We start from the raw sequence: 13,994 nt of genomic DNA on the forward strand, positions 1-13,994 counted from the left end.
TTAAATAAACGATAGAATAAGTCCAGTATTTACGCTGAAGAAATTTTTTAATTCACGAATTTTATTATATTAAACTACAAAATTAAGCAGGAACATACTATTTCGTATAAGGTACTTCTTCGAAAGATTTTTCTTAAATAATGAACATAGAAAAAATTTTACTAAATTACCTGATTACATATTTAAATGGAAGAAAAAATAAAAAGAATCAAGGGTCTTTAGTAAACATTAATAAATAGCAATTAATTAGAAAACATGCAAAAATTTATTTATACTGTCAAAACAGGTCTAACTTCAACCAGCAAAGATACATTTTAAAATTCTTTGTTAAAAATATCTTCAAAATCTTTTTGTACAATTTTTATATACTACTTACACTATTGATTTACTGATTTTGAAGGTCGTAAAAATGGTTCATGTAGCGTTTTATGAATTCGTTCTGCTTTTTGTATTCCAATACCAGGACAAAGTGCTAAGGTATTTGGTTTTGTTTTTATCAGTTCATTTAATGTTCCAAAAGTTGATAACAGAGTTGTGGCATCAGTTTTATTAACCGACCGTATTGTCGTCAATGCATTAACCAACTAAAAAAGAAACATGAAAAAATTGAAGTTATTATTGGATTTTCACAAATACTATATATTAATTAATATATTGCATGCATACTTTTTGATATGGTGCTGTGTCACTACGCTCCATAATTGCATCAGGTGGTTTATTCTCGTAAATTTTATATGTTTCAATAATTTTACCAGCATCCTCTGCATTCCAAGCTAACATCAGTGTCAAATCCGCAAGAATGCACATTCTTGTCAAATGTTTTAAAGCATGATGGGGATCTGCTACATCTACCTAAATGTTTCATGAATACATTTTATGAATATTATACAATTATGATAAAGTATATGATAATTATAAAATTGAAATTAAATCAAACCTGAACTAAGAGTACACGGAGATTGTACATGTTTCCTAATGACTTCAATCGTTCATGAATATAATCAGGATTAAGTTGATGATAACGTATTGACAAAAATAAAGCACAAGTAGTTCTTCCCATTACATAGTCAGGCACAATTTCTGAATATTCCCAAGGAACATTCGCTATAAATTTCAGTAATGGATTTCCTTTCTAGAAAATAATTTTATATTTACATTGAAATGAAGCAAAGCACAATACATAGTGCTAATGAATTTTTTTGTCAAAGCTGTGTCAATAAATTCTATAGATAGATGTAAAAGAATTAAAGATTATGACACGGATTGACTAGAAATTCTTGAATGACCCACTGTAAGTAAAAATATCTTTATTATCACACCTGCTTTAAACTGACTAAGAGTGTATTGAATTTTGAAGACTCTTCTCTTCTTGATGGACCAGGCAGTTCTTCTGAATAGAATTCTGATTTCTTTAAATCGTTAAATGCAGCTGCATAAGAAAATGTAGTATTACAATCACTGATAGATGAAAATGGGTATAAATAAATAAATAGTGTTTTTTAGAAAACACTCACATTGGAAAGAGGATTCAGTCTTAGCTTGTTTCGGCGGAGAAACATCATCAGTTTCGTTTTTTTCTTCCATTTGATTACTTCCTTTCTATACCTAAAAGAATTTATATTTAATTATAAATTAAGACATTTATGTAATTAAAACATATATATATATATAGTAGTAAATGGCAATAGACTTTAAAAAATTGAAGAAAATAATTTAGAACTGTGCTTTTGTGGAGAAACAACACATTGCTGTGGTCAACAATTAAGTAGTTTCGTAAAGTTTCTTAACAGATTAATTATGCCATTCATGCAGTTAATTTATTCAGTTATATAATTTTTACTATAAGTGAATCACACGCAATCGCCCTTTGCAAATTTGTATTAGAATCTGTTTGAAGTTTATACGCAATAATACGTTCCTTCGTTTTTAAATACTCACACTTTGATCGAATAGTAAAACTATTTCCATTGGTAACACTGACATTTGATAACACCTGATGGCACATTAACTGGACATATTTTTGTAATCAATTGAATCGTTATTTTCATTGTATGTTTTTGTCAATGTTTTATAACTAAAATGAAACAAACATTTAAGTGTATTTTAGAGCTCACATAAATGAGTAACAGCGAGTGTTTTCTACATGTGACTAGAGATTAATATATTCGTAAAACATAACCTAAAATTTTTAAATGAATAAGGGAAAGCCAGAAACTCAAACTGTCAAACATCGTCCTTGGAAGGATGTTGGCATATCAGAACCACGTGCACGATTGAAACCTATTTCAGAGTCTGCCTCTACCATAAAAATGGACCGTAATATGCCATGTCAAAGGTATGTGATTTTATCATTATTGTTCTACCCATTTCATTATTATACAGTATTCAAAACTATTTTCCATATTTGTTGCACCTCTATGCAGTTCTAATCTAATTTTATACATTTTAGGTATTATCGGTCTGGCAGGGAGATGATTAGACAAGCAGACATGTGTATAAAAGATAAGGATCTTGAATATGCATATTTTTTATATGTAAAATTTATAACGTAAGCCATTATAATTTATAAGAAAATAAGCAAGAAATTTGTATGTCTAGTCAAAAATAGTTCTTTAGAAAAGCATATTGTTGTAGGATTTTCGTTGAGAAAATAAGAAATCATCCACAATATCAAACAGTACCCATTAAAGATAAAGAACAGAATCAGCAAATTTTACGTAAGGTAATTCCTAAGGCTGAAGAACTAAAGGAACAAATATTAGAACAATATCAATTAGAATGGGATAAATGTTTACAAGATGCTAAAGAGAGGGAAAGGATTGAAAAGGAAAGACTAAAACAAGAGGAACTAGAAAAGTAACTTCATATCTTTTAACTCAACACTTCAGAAATAGATAAATCATATCAAAGTCAAACAGTTTGATTAATATCTAAACGCAATATTTACTCAGGTTAAGGGAAGAGGAAGAGAGGAAAAATAAACTGGCTGCATTAGCTGCTGTTAGAACAGCAAAAACTTCTATGACAAGTATAACTTCACCTGAAGAAAATAAGTATAAAAAAGTTCCTAGTGTAACACCAAAACCCTTGACCAGTACATCTAATGATATAATTGCACAAACATCAAAAGAAAAGTAAATATAAAAGAAATAACTAGTAAACCCTTATTTAATTACTGCTAAAATTATTACATTGAACATATTCTTTTTTTTTTTTTTTAGAAAGACACCTACTGTGGATCGTTCAACAAAGCCTTTTCTCCCCATGAGTGACAATCTTACTTTAAGAGACGTAGTATTACCAACTAAATTAATGCAGAATTTCCTTATGTTGGCTTTTAGCAATACCATAAATAATAAAGAGACTTGTGGTATTCTAGCAGGAAGATTAGAAAGAAATAAATTGTTAGTCACTCATTTGTTAATTCCTGAACAGACTGGGTCTCCAGATTCCTGTGTTACTCATAATGAAGAAGATATATTTGATTATCAGGATCAACATAACTTGATAACACTTGGTTGGATACATGTATGTAATTCTTTACATTATTTGGAAAATGTAGGAAAAAGAAAAGAATACGATTCTTTCTAACTTTTTCATTTTGAATTAAATAAAAAGGGAATAATATCTTTATGTTCTAATTTAAAGTAAAAGTAAGTTCAGAGAATTTGCAAATAGAAGAGATGCTTGTACTTCACAGACACATCCTACACAGACTGCATTTCTGTCTAGTGTTGATCTTCACACGCATTGTGCATATCAACTTATGATGGCAGAAGCAATTGCCATTGTTTGTGCTCCTAAATATGATGAGTAAGTAACTTAATTCAGATCCTAAAAAATTTGTATGTACCATTCTGTTCTGTACTTTAAAAATATTTCTTTCTCATATTAGGACAGGATTCTTTATTTTAACTCCAGAATATGGGTTGGATTTTATTGCCAATTGCAGAGAGACAGGATTTCATCCACATCCATCTGATCCACCACTGTATACGGTAATTGTGAAAAAGATAATACACATTTGTTACTGCTATCATATTACTATTTTATATTAACAAATATTTATGTTTTTTTAGAAAGCAAAACATTGTAAATTGGATGTGACAGCAGTCATAGAGGTTGTGGATTTACGAAGAAAATGACGTCTTTCATGTGTAACATATTATGTATACATTTACTAATTACTTCATATAACAAGTTACATATTTCATTTTCATCCACGAAATATGAGGTATAAAAGGAAAGAAATTGAAAATACTTTTGCTTACGTGAGAAACTACAGAAAACATTGCAATACAACGTCTGCAAAGCTTTCCATATTTTTATGATACAGCATTTAAAAAGTCTAACGTATCTCAAGTAAAATTATGCATTTAAAATTGTATTAAAGTTCGTAGTAAAAACAAATTTATTAATTGCATGAAACGATTGAATATTTAAATATTTTTTCTATGATAGAATTATGATAAATTATGGTGTACAATGGGAAACTTTATTTAATTTTATGTAATTAATAATTACGAATTGTATTAGCTTTAAATTAATGAAGCATCATTCATAAAAGATAAAAATCATAATTTTACTAAAGAATCTATAGTTCACATAGAGGGTAGATATGTTTGAAATAGCAGGATAAAAACATGCTTCTCTTACTTTTTCATGAAATTCATATTTATCCATTTAAACAATATACTATATTACTATAAACAAAAAATAAATATACAAATTAATCCAAAACTTTTATGAATGTCAATGGTGTGAAAAATTTGTCTATTTATAAGTTTATGTGCCTTTTTGGAAGAATAATGGTGTTCATCGTGCTGATTATATATGTAGAATATATACAATGTTCAATTGTAGATATTGCACGACATTTTCAATTAGCATTAACTATAATCATGCTATTTAATAGGGTCGTTTCATTACATAAGATCAGGACTGAAAAGTCAATAAGTTGACATATTATGCTAGTCATAATTTAGAACATAGAGCTTGCTATATAAAATAATGCAACTGAAACTATCAGCTTATGTGATGCTTCATAGTATTTTTCATCATGATACTGTATTTTCAAATCGTATTACAGTAATACATAATGTATTACATAGTAACAATGTGAAAGGTTTGTACTAGTAGGTACCTGATTCAAATTGTAAGTACTTGTACGTCTAATTACACGCTTACTACAATTGCGTACCGTTTCCGTCTTTGAAGTATGCAATACTGTGTATGTATAAATAGTAGCACGATTTCATTATCAACTCTTTCGCGCTTTCACATTAAACGATTAATTTTCGTTTTAAAACATTCGTATTAAAACATTCTTAATGCCAAATCATGTCTAAATATATTACTAATTTAGTACATATCAATCTAAGCGAATAATTTATTGCAATACTGGCCTAATTTCGCACGTATATTATAAAGCTATCACGTGTTAGAGAAAGAGTTATATTTCGCAAAAGAAATAAATCATAAAATAATATAACACATGAAATTTTGTACTTTTTATTTTAGAAATTATTTGTTCGTGAGAAAAAAAAGAGAATTCGCATATTTTCAAAGAGCACCTTTGTCCTTTAGAAAACAATCGTTCATCGGCGAGGGTATAATAAAACAAGATCATTTATAATAAAGGGAAATTATCCAGACGCAGGATATGAAATTCTAAAGAGAACCTATTGTAAGGTACATAAGAGTACTTCGTGAGAACGCTTTTCGCCATTCACCTCTCTTTGCGTATATCGAATTACCTGCGTTGAAGGGTTTCGCGCTTTGCAGGGTTTTATCGACGGCAGGGTCAATCTATTTTTACGTGGCGGCTTATGTGCTCTTCGTTTCAGCGCTTACGAAGTATGTAAGCATAAATCACGCTACGTGTAAGCATTCTCTTTGTATGTACTCCTTTACCTTTGCAAGTTCTACTTCCACGCTCCGTTTCTTACCCGCGTCTTTGTCTGATTTACTCGAGCGTTAAATACTATAATATTATTATTAATTAATATAATTCTTGAAAGATGATATAAGTAAAATTAATTTATTACTATTTTCGAAACTTAGATTTTTCATTTTCAAATTGAATTTAAATGTTAAGCAGCAATTTTTCATTAGATAAGATATTATTTCTTATTCAGTTATTCATTTTTATTTACAATTACATGCATAAAAATTATTTATGAGTTAAAGAATATGTTATTACAATGAAATTATAAACTGTGATTGATAGATACTTCAAAATATTCGTTAATTTTTAATGCTAATTTTGATTATTAGTTTCTGATTAGTGTTCACGCATCGACTCTTGTTTGCTACAACTTTCCCTCGTTTCCATGTAGATATTAGTCGCGGTTTAATGTCACGTAATCTGGACTGAGAATTGGTCCGCCTTGACCTATCCACTGTTTGGAATAATATCCTCTGAATTATCGTCATTTAAACACAATTTATAAGCTTATCACATTATCCATCAATAAGTTTTACACACATATTATTCTATTTTAATCATTTAATTCCGTATCAAATGTTCTCGCTTTCAAAGACAATTCGTCCAAAAGAGAAATTATTTTCAAAACAATACAGTCATTACTAACTACTGTCTTCGATAAGGTAAAAATAAATTGATTGGTTCTGGAATTTGAAATTACGTTCAGTATTTTTCCGTTTCATGGGAAAATCACTTGTTCGATCTCGCAATCACGACAAACCTTCGATCCAATAACGAACGATTAGTCATTATATGCATAAAGTGAACGAAGCAAGAACAATTCAATACAGTATCTTGTGCTATCAAGAGGCACAATGATTTTTAAAAATTTTAACAAATAATATTCACGAAAACCATCAGAATTAGGTATATAAAAATTTGTACGAAATTCATTTTTCGAGCGTGTACTCGTAAATAAGTCCTCGTAAATTAAAAGAATGTAACGGTTTGCATGTAATGATTCTCTGTCATTCAGCCGTAATCGATGACGTGTAGAACCTCGTCGCGTAAAATGACCGTGACGCATACGCACACGCGATCCTTTTCTCTGTTACGTTTCTTTCAGTCTCGTACTTACCGGTTTTTGCCATCCAATATTGATCAGATAGACAGCCTGGCCAGTGGGAATTTCAGCACACGTGAGTCTATTGTACATTCCGAGAAACGGTCATAGAATGTGCCTCAACGTTAGCAGAAGTCAACGTATGATTACTTCAGCAGCCACACGTTCATTGAGAATTCAGAAATTACGTAACGGTAATTATTAGTAATTATACAAGAATTAAAAGATTTCACAATCGAATAGGAAAGTTTTTTAAAGTGACGAGCAGACTTGACACTTGAAATAAGTCCAAAATTACATTGGCATTGTTGTACAAATTATGTGGAAAATTTAATTGTAGGATTAAAGATTTAAATACCCAATGATGTTTTAGTATATTGATACTTGAAATGTTAGAAATCGTTTGAATTCTAATGCTTTTACTGTATTGTACTAAATATATTAGTACGTAATAGTGTACCTATGTATACTATGTATACAGTTATAGTTGGATGTAAAGCATAGTAAAATTGATTTTAAATGGTATAAAAGGCATGCTTCTGCACGTATCGTTGGAACAACGAAGGTACTATTTTTCAACGATAAGTAAAAGCTAGAAGAAAAATTAAATAATCCTCGAAAAAAAGTAGAATGTACCGTTCATCGGACCGGAAGAATCTCCTAAAGAATGTAACAGCATATTTGAAATTCTTTCTCGTCATAACAAACATACGAGATCGGTGAATCAAACACAAAATAAACTATGCTAAAATAAAATAACAATTCTAAATAATCATAACTTTTAATATTACATAGGTGAGCACCAGACATAGGTTACGAAATAGTGCGTAAAAGTTTCACAAGATGCGGTAATATCTTTGCACTCAATTCTGCATAGTAGTCAAATTACATTTGATCCATAGAATTCGATAGCACATGGTTTTAAATATCTACAACTTATGGTTAAAAGTCTAATTAACCGATTATAACATTCAAGCATTTAATTCGATCAAAGTGACAGTATTTCAAATTCGATCAATCAATCGATTATATCATTCATATCTCCATTCGAATTTTAAAATATTTTCACAAAATTTTATTATCATCGTTTTACAATATTCTCAAAAATAACGTCATAACGAAAAAACGTACGTAGTATGTAAGTATCACCACTTTCGTCATAAATGTTACGCAGTATTAAACCTAACTTTCTTTCGAGTAATTATTAAAATTTCTTATCACCTAGTACGTCTCTGCAAATGGCACGCAATTTTACTGAACTGATAAAATAACTACCAACGAATTACGCTCGAGACGTTTTCGCGATACCTTCGCACATGCCGCGCGTTGCTCTAGCCCTCTCTTCTTGGTCTGTCACTTATATACCTCTCCAGACGCGTGGAACATGCAGTATGCTGTTGCTCTCGAGGAAAGGAACAACCGACAGTGCGGTGCAAATCAGTGCGTAGATACACCGTTTAGAATCGCAACGTGTGCGCATTCTTATTCCTTTCACAGTGTGAAACGCTACGTGTGCCTCGATCGGTAAAACTTACTAAATAACCGAACACTACATATCAAGTGCTAAAAATCGTCTACTATAAAAAGGAAGAAACACATCTTGAATATCGTTGAAACAACAACGCAAATATTCACGCGTAAGCAACTATAGTGTACAAAATCGTATAGTGACACGGTGGCAATTGGTTCCTAAAGTCTGAAGCAAGAAGTTCAAGTGTGATCGCTGCATCGTATAACGTCACGATTGTGTAATTCCTGGTGCTCGAAGCGTCGACTGGCGGTGTTTATTTCCCAAAACTCGCTCGTGAAGAATGTATATCGAGGGCCTGCAGACGTTTTCGCGAAGTAGCACGTAAAACGCGATCGAAAGTTGAATAGTGAGCGGCGCGATCGCGACATGATCCGTGCATCGAATATTTTCTCTGGTTTCGGGAGAAGTAACGAGTAATTGTAATGCAATTGATCGTGGGATGCTGTAACTGGTTGGAATATCGGTTTAACCGTGGACGAATCTCGACCTCGTCTATAACAAATCGTACGTTGGTCGATTCTTGAAGCCTCGACAGTAAGCTCCTGTTCTTTGGTCCCTCTCTCTAAACGCGTAGCGATTCCTCGGCAAACGGTTGCAAATAGGGAAAAAGTGGAACATTCTACTTTCACGTTCGATCAAGGTATGCACTTTTAGAGCGTGTATGTCATTCTGTGATAAATAGGTTAATCCCTAAGTGGTCTTGAGTTCATTTTCCTTCTTTATTATCAGTGTTATTAGAATTGGCTGGCGATTATGGGGTTCGAGTTTCAACGAAACGTGACCCCATTGAAAATACGTCGACTGTTATACATATACATGTTTTATCTGATTAGTCATTTATATAATATGGACGGTGAAGAAGTAAGTTAGTAACTGGAAATCGTAATTATCGGCATCATCGTTAAACGATGCTCAGTCAATTAGGATAATTTATCGTTTATCTTTGAGCGCGTGTAATGAAGAATGAAGAGTCACTGTAGAAACAAACGAAAGATTCCAGTAGTTACATAGGAAATAGACAAACACCAATCGTTCCTGTTCGAAGTTTATTACGAATCAAAAATTAATTAAGAAACTACTTATTTTTTAATGCTTGCATGTATACGTACTTACACAGTGACATGTAAACGATTATAGTTTATTGATACGACACAGCTAAGAGTATAGAACATCAAAATTGTAACTTAAAAAAATCAAAATTAGTACTCGTGTAATACTCTCGATATGTTGCATTGGTGTAATAATAAACATTTACGAAGGCGAAATTCGTAATTAAACAAATCCCTTTTTTATCTATCTATCAGTACTTATTTAATAGTTTAGAAAAAATGTGGATAATTTATGATAATTTATATGGAGTATTGAAGGGCAGTTGAGTATTCGTAGATAATTCATCTATTTTTTATTCCCAGCACGAGCTACTCATTAGCACGTGTCACGCGTAGCATCAGAAAAATGTTAGCAAGCGGTAACACCGCGAAAGAAGATTTATGTAACCTTGTCATAGAAATCTGGCACGTGTTCATGCTTACGGGCTTCTCTTCAACGATTGGCGGATTGTATCCAAAATTAGGAACTATCTCCATTATCGTATTCCATGATGAACACTTACATTTTATATATTCGTGTCTCTTTAGTCACCGATGAGTGACACCATTAACTTCGATTGTATTGAAAATTGTCTGCCATTATTGTAATAGTTAACGACCAATTATGCGTAATATTCTCACTGTATTGTTTATTTCTTTAGCGCAAGCAAGAGATTTCATTTTTTCTAAACGTCAAACTCTGGAATAAAATCGCTCATCTTCTCGCAAATAATAAAAAATTGAGCAGAAACATTCCATTAGATACTTGTAAGGCTATTAACGACTGATTGCAGAAAAAAGGACACTAACGAGTAATAAAAATTCTAGTTTCGCATTATAATCCAGTTATACGTGTTTGTGTACTGAATACAGGATCACGTAAAATACCCCTAGCTATGGCTGCATTTAAGAACGTTTGCGTACTTGGCTTAGTAATGCATTTACAGTTCAAAGGAAAAGCTGATGCAGCGATTTCAAGTTCTCTTACCATGAATTTACATTACAATGAGATGTTTTCAGAATTCTGTTTGAAATAGACCATATCTTCTTCACATCGAAAAGAAATATTTATGAAACCTTCCTTTTACTAAAAAATGTGCGTACCGAATTAGGTGAAATGTGAAAATGACAAAACATAATTCATGAACGCAAAATAAAATTTTGACGCTTGAAATAAATTTTTGAATAGGAAAAAATTTGAATTATATCAGCTGTATTTATTGTTTTTACTGTTTTTTAAATACATTTTCGAAGTTTTTTGAGTTTTCTACACCGTTGAAAATAATCTTCAAGAGGCCTTACCATATTAGCATTCTTTTGAGTAAAAGAGAATACATACTATTTTAATTATTCTACTAATAACTAAATAGTACTTTAATTTTTCGAATAAAAAAATAAGGGGAAAGGGAGTCACTTGTTTCAGTGGTCAAATTGATAAGATAAAATATTAAAAACTCTGATGATTGTTTAGTGTTCTATAGTAGTTTGAAGAACTTTTATGATGTTATGTATGTTGCATATTTGTAGTTGATTAAAAAAATTATTAATTCCTTGATTAAAACAATTTCCTTTACCTATCTTGTCGAGGTTATTATTAGTGCAACAATATAGGTAGTAGTGTACATTAAAAAAAAAATAATCATTTGCTTAGTTTATCTGAAGTGGCAGATAATGACAAATGGCTGGCGGTCATATTGCTGAAATTGATAATTTTGATCTTGATTTCAGATTCGATTACGTTACGCGACTAAGGTGGAAAGTGATAAACTCGTGACAAAGAAGCGCGTACGAAGGCGCAGAAGTTCGTAAATTTCAATCATAGAGAGAAATAAAGAGCAAAATCGCGGCAGGAAAGATGCCTCCGTGGCCTGTGCTTATTCTGTTGACTGCTTCGATGTTTGGTGAGTCAGAAGTCGAAGAATATTTTTTATTAAAAATATGACAGTCCAGTTCTCAATATTTGAAACGTAAATACATATTGTATAGTTCGATTTATGAATAATGTCTCACATGCACGAACATCGAATGTAACTTTATGAAAACAGATTTATTTAATTAAAAGTTAAAATAGTTAAAAGTTTTTTACATTCATAGCAATAAATATTTAATATATAGATTTCTCTGCAATGAATAGTATTTTAAATTATTTACACAAATCGTTTCCAAAAAAGTTATTTGAAAATGTGTTTAACATTTTTTAATTACTGTATTTCTAGTTGGTAGAGTGTGTCCAGTACTACAAATAGAGGGACACGACAACAATGCAGTTGCCGCTACAGCGAATGTTACAGTTAAGACGAATAATATGATCAATGTTGCAAATAACAATGCTAACAAAACGATTGAATCTTCGACCAAAGCGGTAGACGATAAGAAAGGTAGGTACATACAACGATATTTCTTAACGATACTATCCTTTGTATTCGTATCAGCTTAACTGCTCATTCTACGTGTGAAGGGTCAGCACTCTTTGTGTATATCGGTATATATTGCCGTGGGAATACATCTAATATTTGATTATTTTTTATTTTATAGATACATTAAATAAAACTAAAAGTTCCTCATCCTCGTTAAAGACAACAAACGTAAACGTAAATGTGCCACCCATAAAGAAGTATAATTGTAATTCCACAAAGGAACAAGTGGACATGCTTAACTGCTATGTTACACCGTCCCTTGATAGTGGCGAAGATACAGAAGAAAAAGTAACAACAAGTACAATAGGTAAATATGTGTTTTATAAAGTTTTAATACATTAGCCAATGAATCATATTATTCTCTTCTGTTTTTTAATAACAACCAGCAACAACCACGGTTACCACAAGTAAACCGACTGAGACGACAAAATCGGAATCTCAAAAACCGAAAGATACATCTCCGAAAACTAAAGAGGAGAACGTGACCAAGAGTGATGCTAATGTAGTCCTGTTAAATCAGACAGAAGTTGAGCACGCATCTTACGACATCGGATCAACCGAATCGAGTCATTCTATCAATGCTAGTGATACAGGTATATAAATTTTTATATTACAGCTATAGTAATATGTACAAAATATTTTTTTTTCAACGCCATTGTTTCTTACATCTATATTTTTCGCGACTTGGATAAGTACCAATAGCAAACAATATATAAATACTATTACATTTCAGACACAAACGCCAAACTCGATACTAATCGTACTGAAGTATCGATTAGCCCTGTAGTACCATTACCAGCAGATAATGTTCCAAGTGCAGGGTCCAAGGATGTCGTCCAAGAATCAAAATCTGTCGATCAAGGTCGTACGGGAAGGATGCCCTCAGGAATGATAGCATTAGTTATTGCGATAAGTTTTGCTATAGCAATTGCAATAGTGTACATTGGAATGATTGTTTGGAGACGGTACATAGAGTAAGTGAAATTTTTTTTATGGTATTTGTAAATACCTAGAATTTTTTAGATCATTTTCTTAAACAGTCAGCTGTTTCATTAAATTACATTTATTTAATAAAGATATTATTTCAGATATAGGTACGGACACCGAGAATTGCTTGTTAATGAATTAGAATTTGATACTAATGATTTGCGTCATTTTGAGGTAAGCATCTATTAATTAGAATTAAATTATAGAATATTGATTTAACCATACCGTGTATTGTTCCAGCTGTGAACTTAACTGAGCAGTAAAATCTGCAGAGAAAACAAAATTCGAATAATTCACAGCCGAGGCTGATACCATGTGACTATTAACGATTCATTGATCTGTGATATTAAGGACATGCATTGCGTCTGACAGTCAAGAAACCAAATATGTTTGGATAATATTTATACGTTTCTTATAATATCATTGTTTTATATGTATACAACTCCGGTTTGTTCACGAAGTTGGTCGTTCATTCCTTCTGTAGAAATTAAAATAGCGTGTTTGCTGTTATCATTTTTTCATAACAATTATGACGCGCAGATCGTTGAATGAATTACGTAGTACTCTGTGAGTATTAATTAAAAAAAAATGTACGGGTGCTAGAATGATATGTATCAGTTCTCTTGAAAGTTATTACGGACGATATTCCTTATTGTTTTGTAGCATACAGAACTGTTGTCTAATGTGTGTTATAAATTAAACTTTTTGTAATCTAGGTATTATTATTTTTGTTCTTGATTTTATTTTGTATTACGTGTGATAAATACGTAAATATCCGTAGTTAAATAAACAAGTGTATTATTTTTCTAATGAGCGAGGTTTTATTTTTAAATTTCAATAATCTAAGTAAAACAGAACAATATTTTTGATAAACTATATTAATTGATAATAAAAAGTACGTATACAAAAACTGATACGAATC

General features: G+C 31.3%; 3 protein-coding genes across 9 annotated transcripts; 2 read left to right on the plus strand and 1 right to left on the minus strand.

Moving 5' to 3' along the window:
* Window positions 1-219: 219 nt before the first annotated feature.
* Window positions 220-2,075, minus strand: Ercc1 (DNA excision repair protein Ercc1). Of its 5 annotated transcripts, none has more exons than XM_076385861.1 (6): window positions 1,939-2,075; window positions 1,515-1,605; window positions 1,320-1,429; window positions 938-1,132; window positions 667-852; window positions 220-584 (listed from the first exon to the last, which is right to left on the minus strand). In XM_076385861.1, exons 2-6 carry the CDS (start codon window positions 1,582-1,584, stop codon window positions 378-380), a joined length of 768 nt encoding a protein of 255 aa, XP_076241976.1. In that variant the 5' UTR covers window positions 1,585-1,605; window positions 1,939-2,075; the 3' UTR covers window positions 220-377. The 5 variants fall into 5 exon arrangements, with proteins under 5 accessions (XP_076241976.1, XP_076241977.1, XP_076241974.1 ...); XM_076385862.1 differs by lacking the exon at window positions 1,939-2,075 and adding an exon at window positions 1,691-1,902 and having other exon boundaries at window positions 1,515-1,599; XM_076385859.1 differs by lacking the exon at window positions 1,939-2,075 and adding an exon at window positions 1,691-1,901.
* On the plus strand, window positions 1,180-5,375 carry LOC143183979 (STAM-binding protein-like A). Of its 3 annotated transcripts, none has more exons than XM_076385858.1 (9): window positions 1,180-1,291; window positions 2,202-2,335; window positions 2,450-2,548; window positions 2,635-2,856; window positions 2,952-3,134; window positions 3,222-3,528; window positions 3,701-3,813; window positions 3,896-3,998; window positions 4,080-5,375. In XM_076385858.1, exons 2-9 carry the CDS (start codon window positions 2,310-2,312, stop codon window positions 4,143-4,145), a joined length of 1,119 nt encoding a protein of 372 aa, XP_076241973.1. In that variant the 5' UTR covers window positions 1,180-1,291; window positions 2,202-2,309; the 3' UTR covers window positions 4,146-5,375. The 3 variants fall into 3 exon arrangements, with proteins under 3 accessions (XP_076241973.1, XP_076241972.1, XP_076241971.1); XM_076385857.1 differs by lacking the exon at window positions 1,180-1,291 and adding an exon at window positions 1,572-1,768; XM_076385856.1 differs by lacking the exon at window positions 1,180-1,291 and having other exon boundaries at window positions 2,009-2,335.
* A 3,098-nt stretch (window positions 5,376-8,473) lies between these two features.
* On the plus strand, window positions 8,474-13,958 carry LOC143183872 (uncharacterized). The gene is made up of 8 exons (XM_076385643.1): window positions 8,474-9,220; window positions 11,397-11,569; window positions 11,885-12,046; window positions 12,204-12,392; window positions 12,472-12,678; window positions 12,819-13,059; window positions 13,174-13,246; window positions 13,313-13,958. Exons 2-8 carry the CDS (start codon window positions 11,524-11,526, stop codon window positions 13,316-13,318), a joined length of 924 nt encoding a protein of 307 aa, XP_076241758.1. The 5' UTR covers window positions 8,474-9,220; window positions 11,397-11,523; the 3' UTR covers window positions 13,319-13,958.
* Window positions 13,959-13,994: the final 36 nt, after the last annotated feature.

Source organism: Calliopsis andreniformis, chromosome 9 (genome assembly GCF_051401765.1).
Source record: "Calliopsis andreniformis isolate RMS-2024a chromosome 9, iyCalAndr_principal, whole genome shotgun sequence".
NCBI classification, from domain to species: domain Eukaryota; kingdom Metazoa; phylum Arthropoda; class Insecta; order Hymenoptera; family Andrenidae; genus Calliopsis; species Calliopsis andreniformis.

Coding starts and splice junctions, on each gene's coding strand:
- Ercc1 (XM_076385861.1), bottom strand. CDS start 1,584: ATGGAAGAAAAAAACGAAACTGATGATGTTTCTCCGCCGAAACAAGCT. Junction 1,430..1,514: donor GACTGAATCCTCTTTCCAAT/GTGAGTGTTTTC, acceptor TTTCTTATGCAG/CTGCATTTAACGATTTAAAG. Junction 853..937: donor TCCGTGTACTCTTAGTTCAG/GTTTGATTTAAT, acceptor TGAAACATTTAG/GTAGATGTAGCAGATCCCCA.
- LOC143183979 (XM_076385856.1), top strand. CDS start 2,193: ATGAATAAGGGAAAGCCAGAAACTCAAACTGTCAAACATCGTCCTTGG. Junction 2,857..2,951: donor AAACAAGAGGAACTAGAAAA/GTAACTTCATAT, acceptor ATATTTACTCAG/GTTAAGGGAAGAGGAAGAGA. Junction 3,814..3,895: donor TGTGCTCCTAAATATGATGA/GTAAGTAACTTA, acceptor TTCTCATATTAG/GACAGGATTCTTTATTTTAA.
- LOC143183872 (XM_076385643.1), top strand. CDS start 11,524: ATGCCTCCGTGGCCTGTGCTTATTCTGTTGACTGCTTCGATGTTTG. Junction 11,570..11,884: donor GTTGACTGCTTCGATGTTTG/GTGAGTCAGAAG, acceptor CTGTATTTCTAG/TTGGTAGAGTGTGTCCAGTA. Junction 12,679..12,818: donor TATCAATGCTAGTGATACAG/GTATATAAATTT, acceptor ATTACATTTCAG/ACACAAACGCCAAACTCGAT.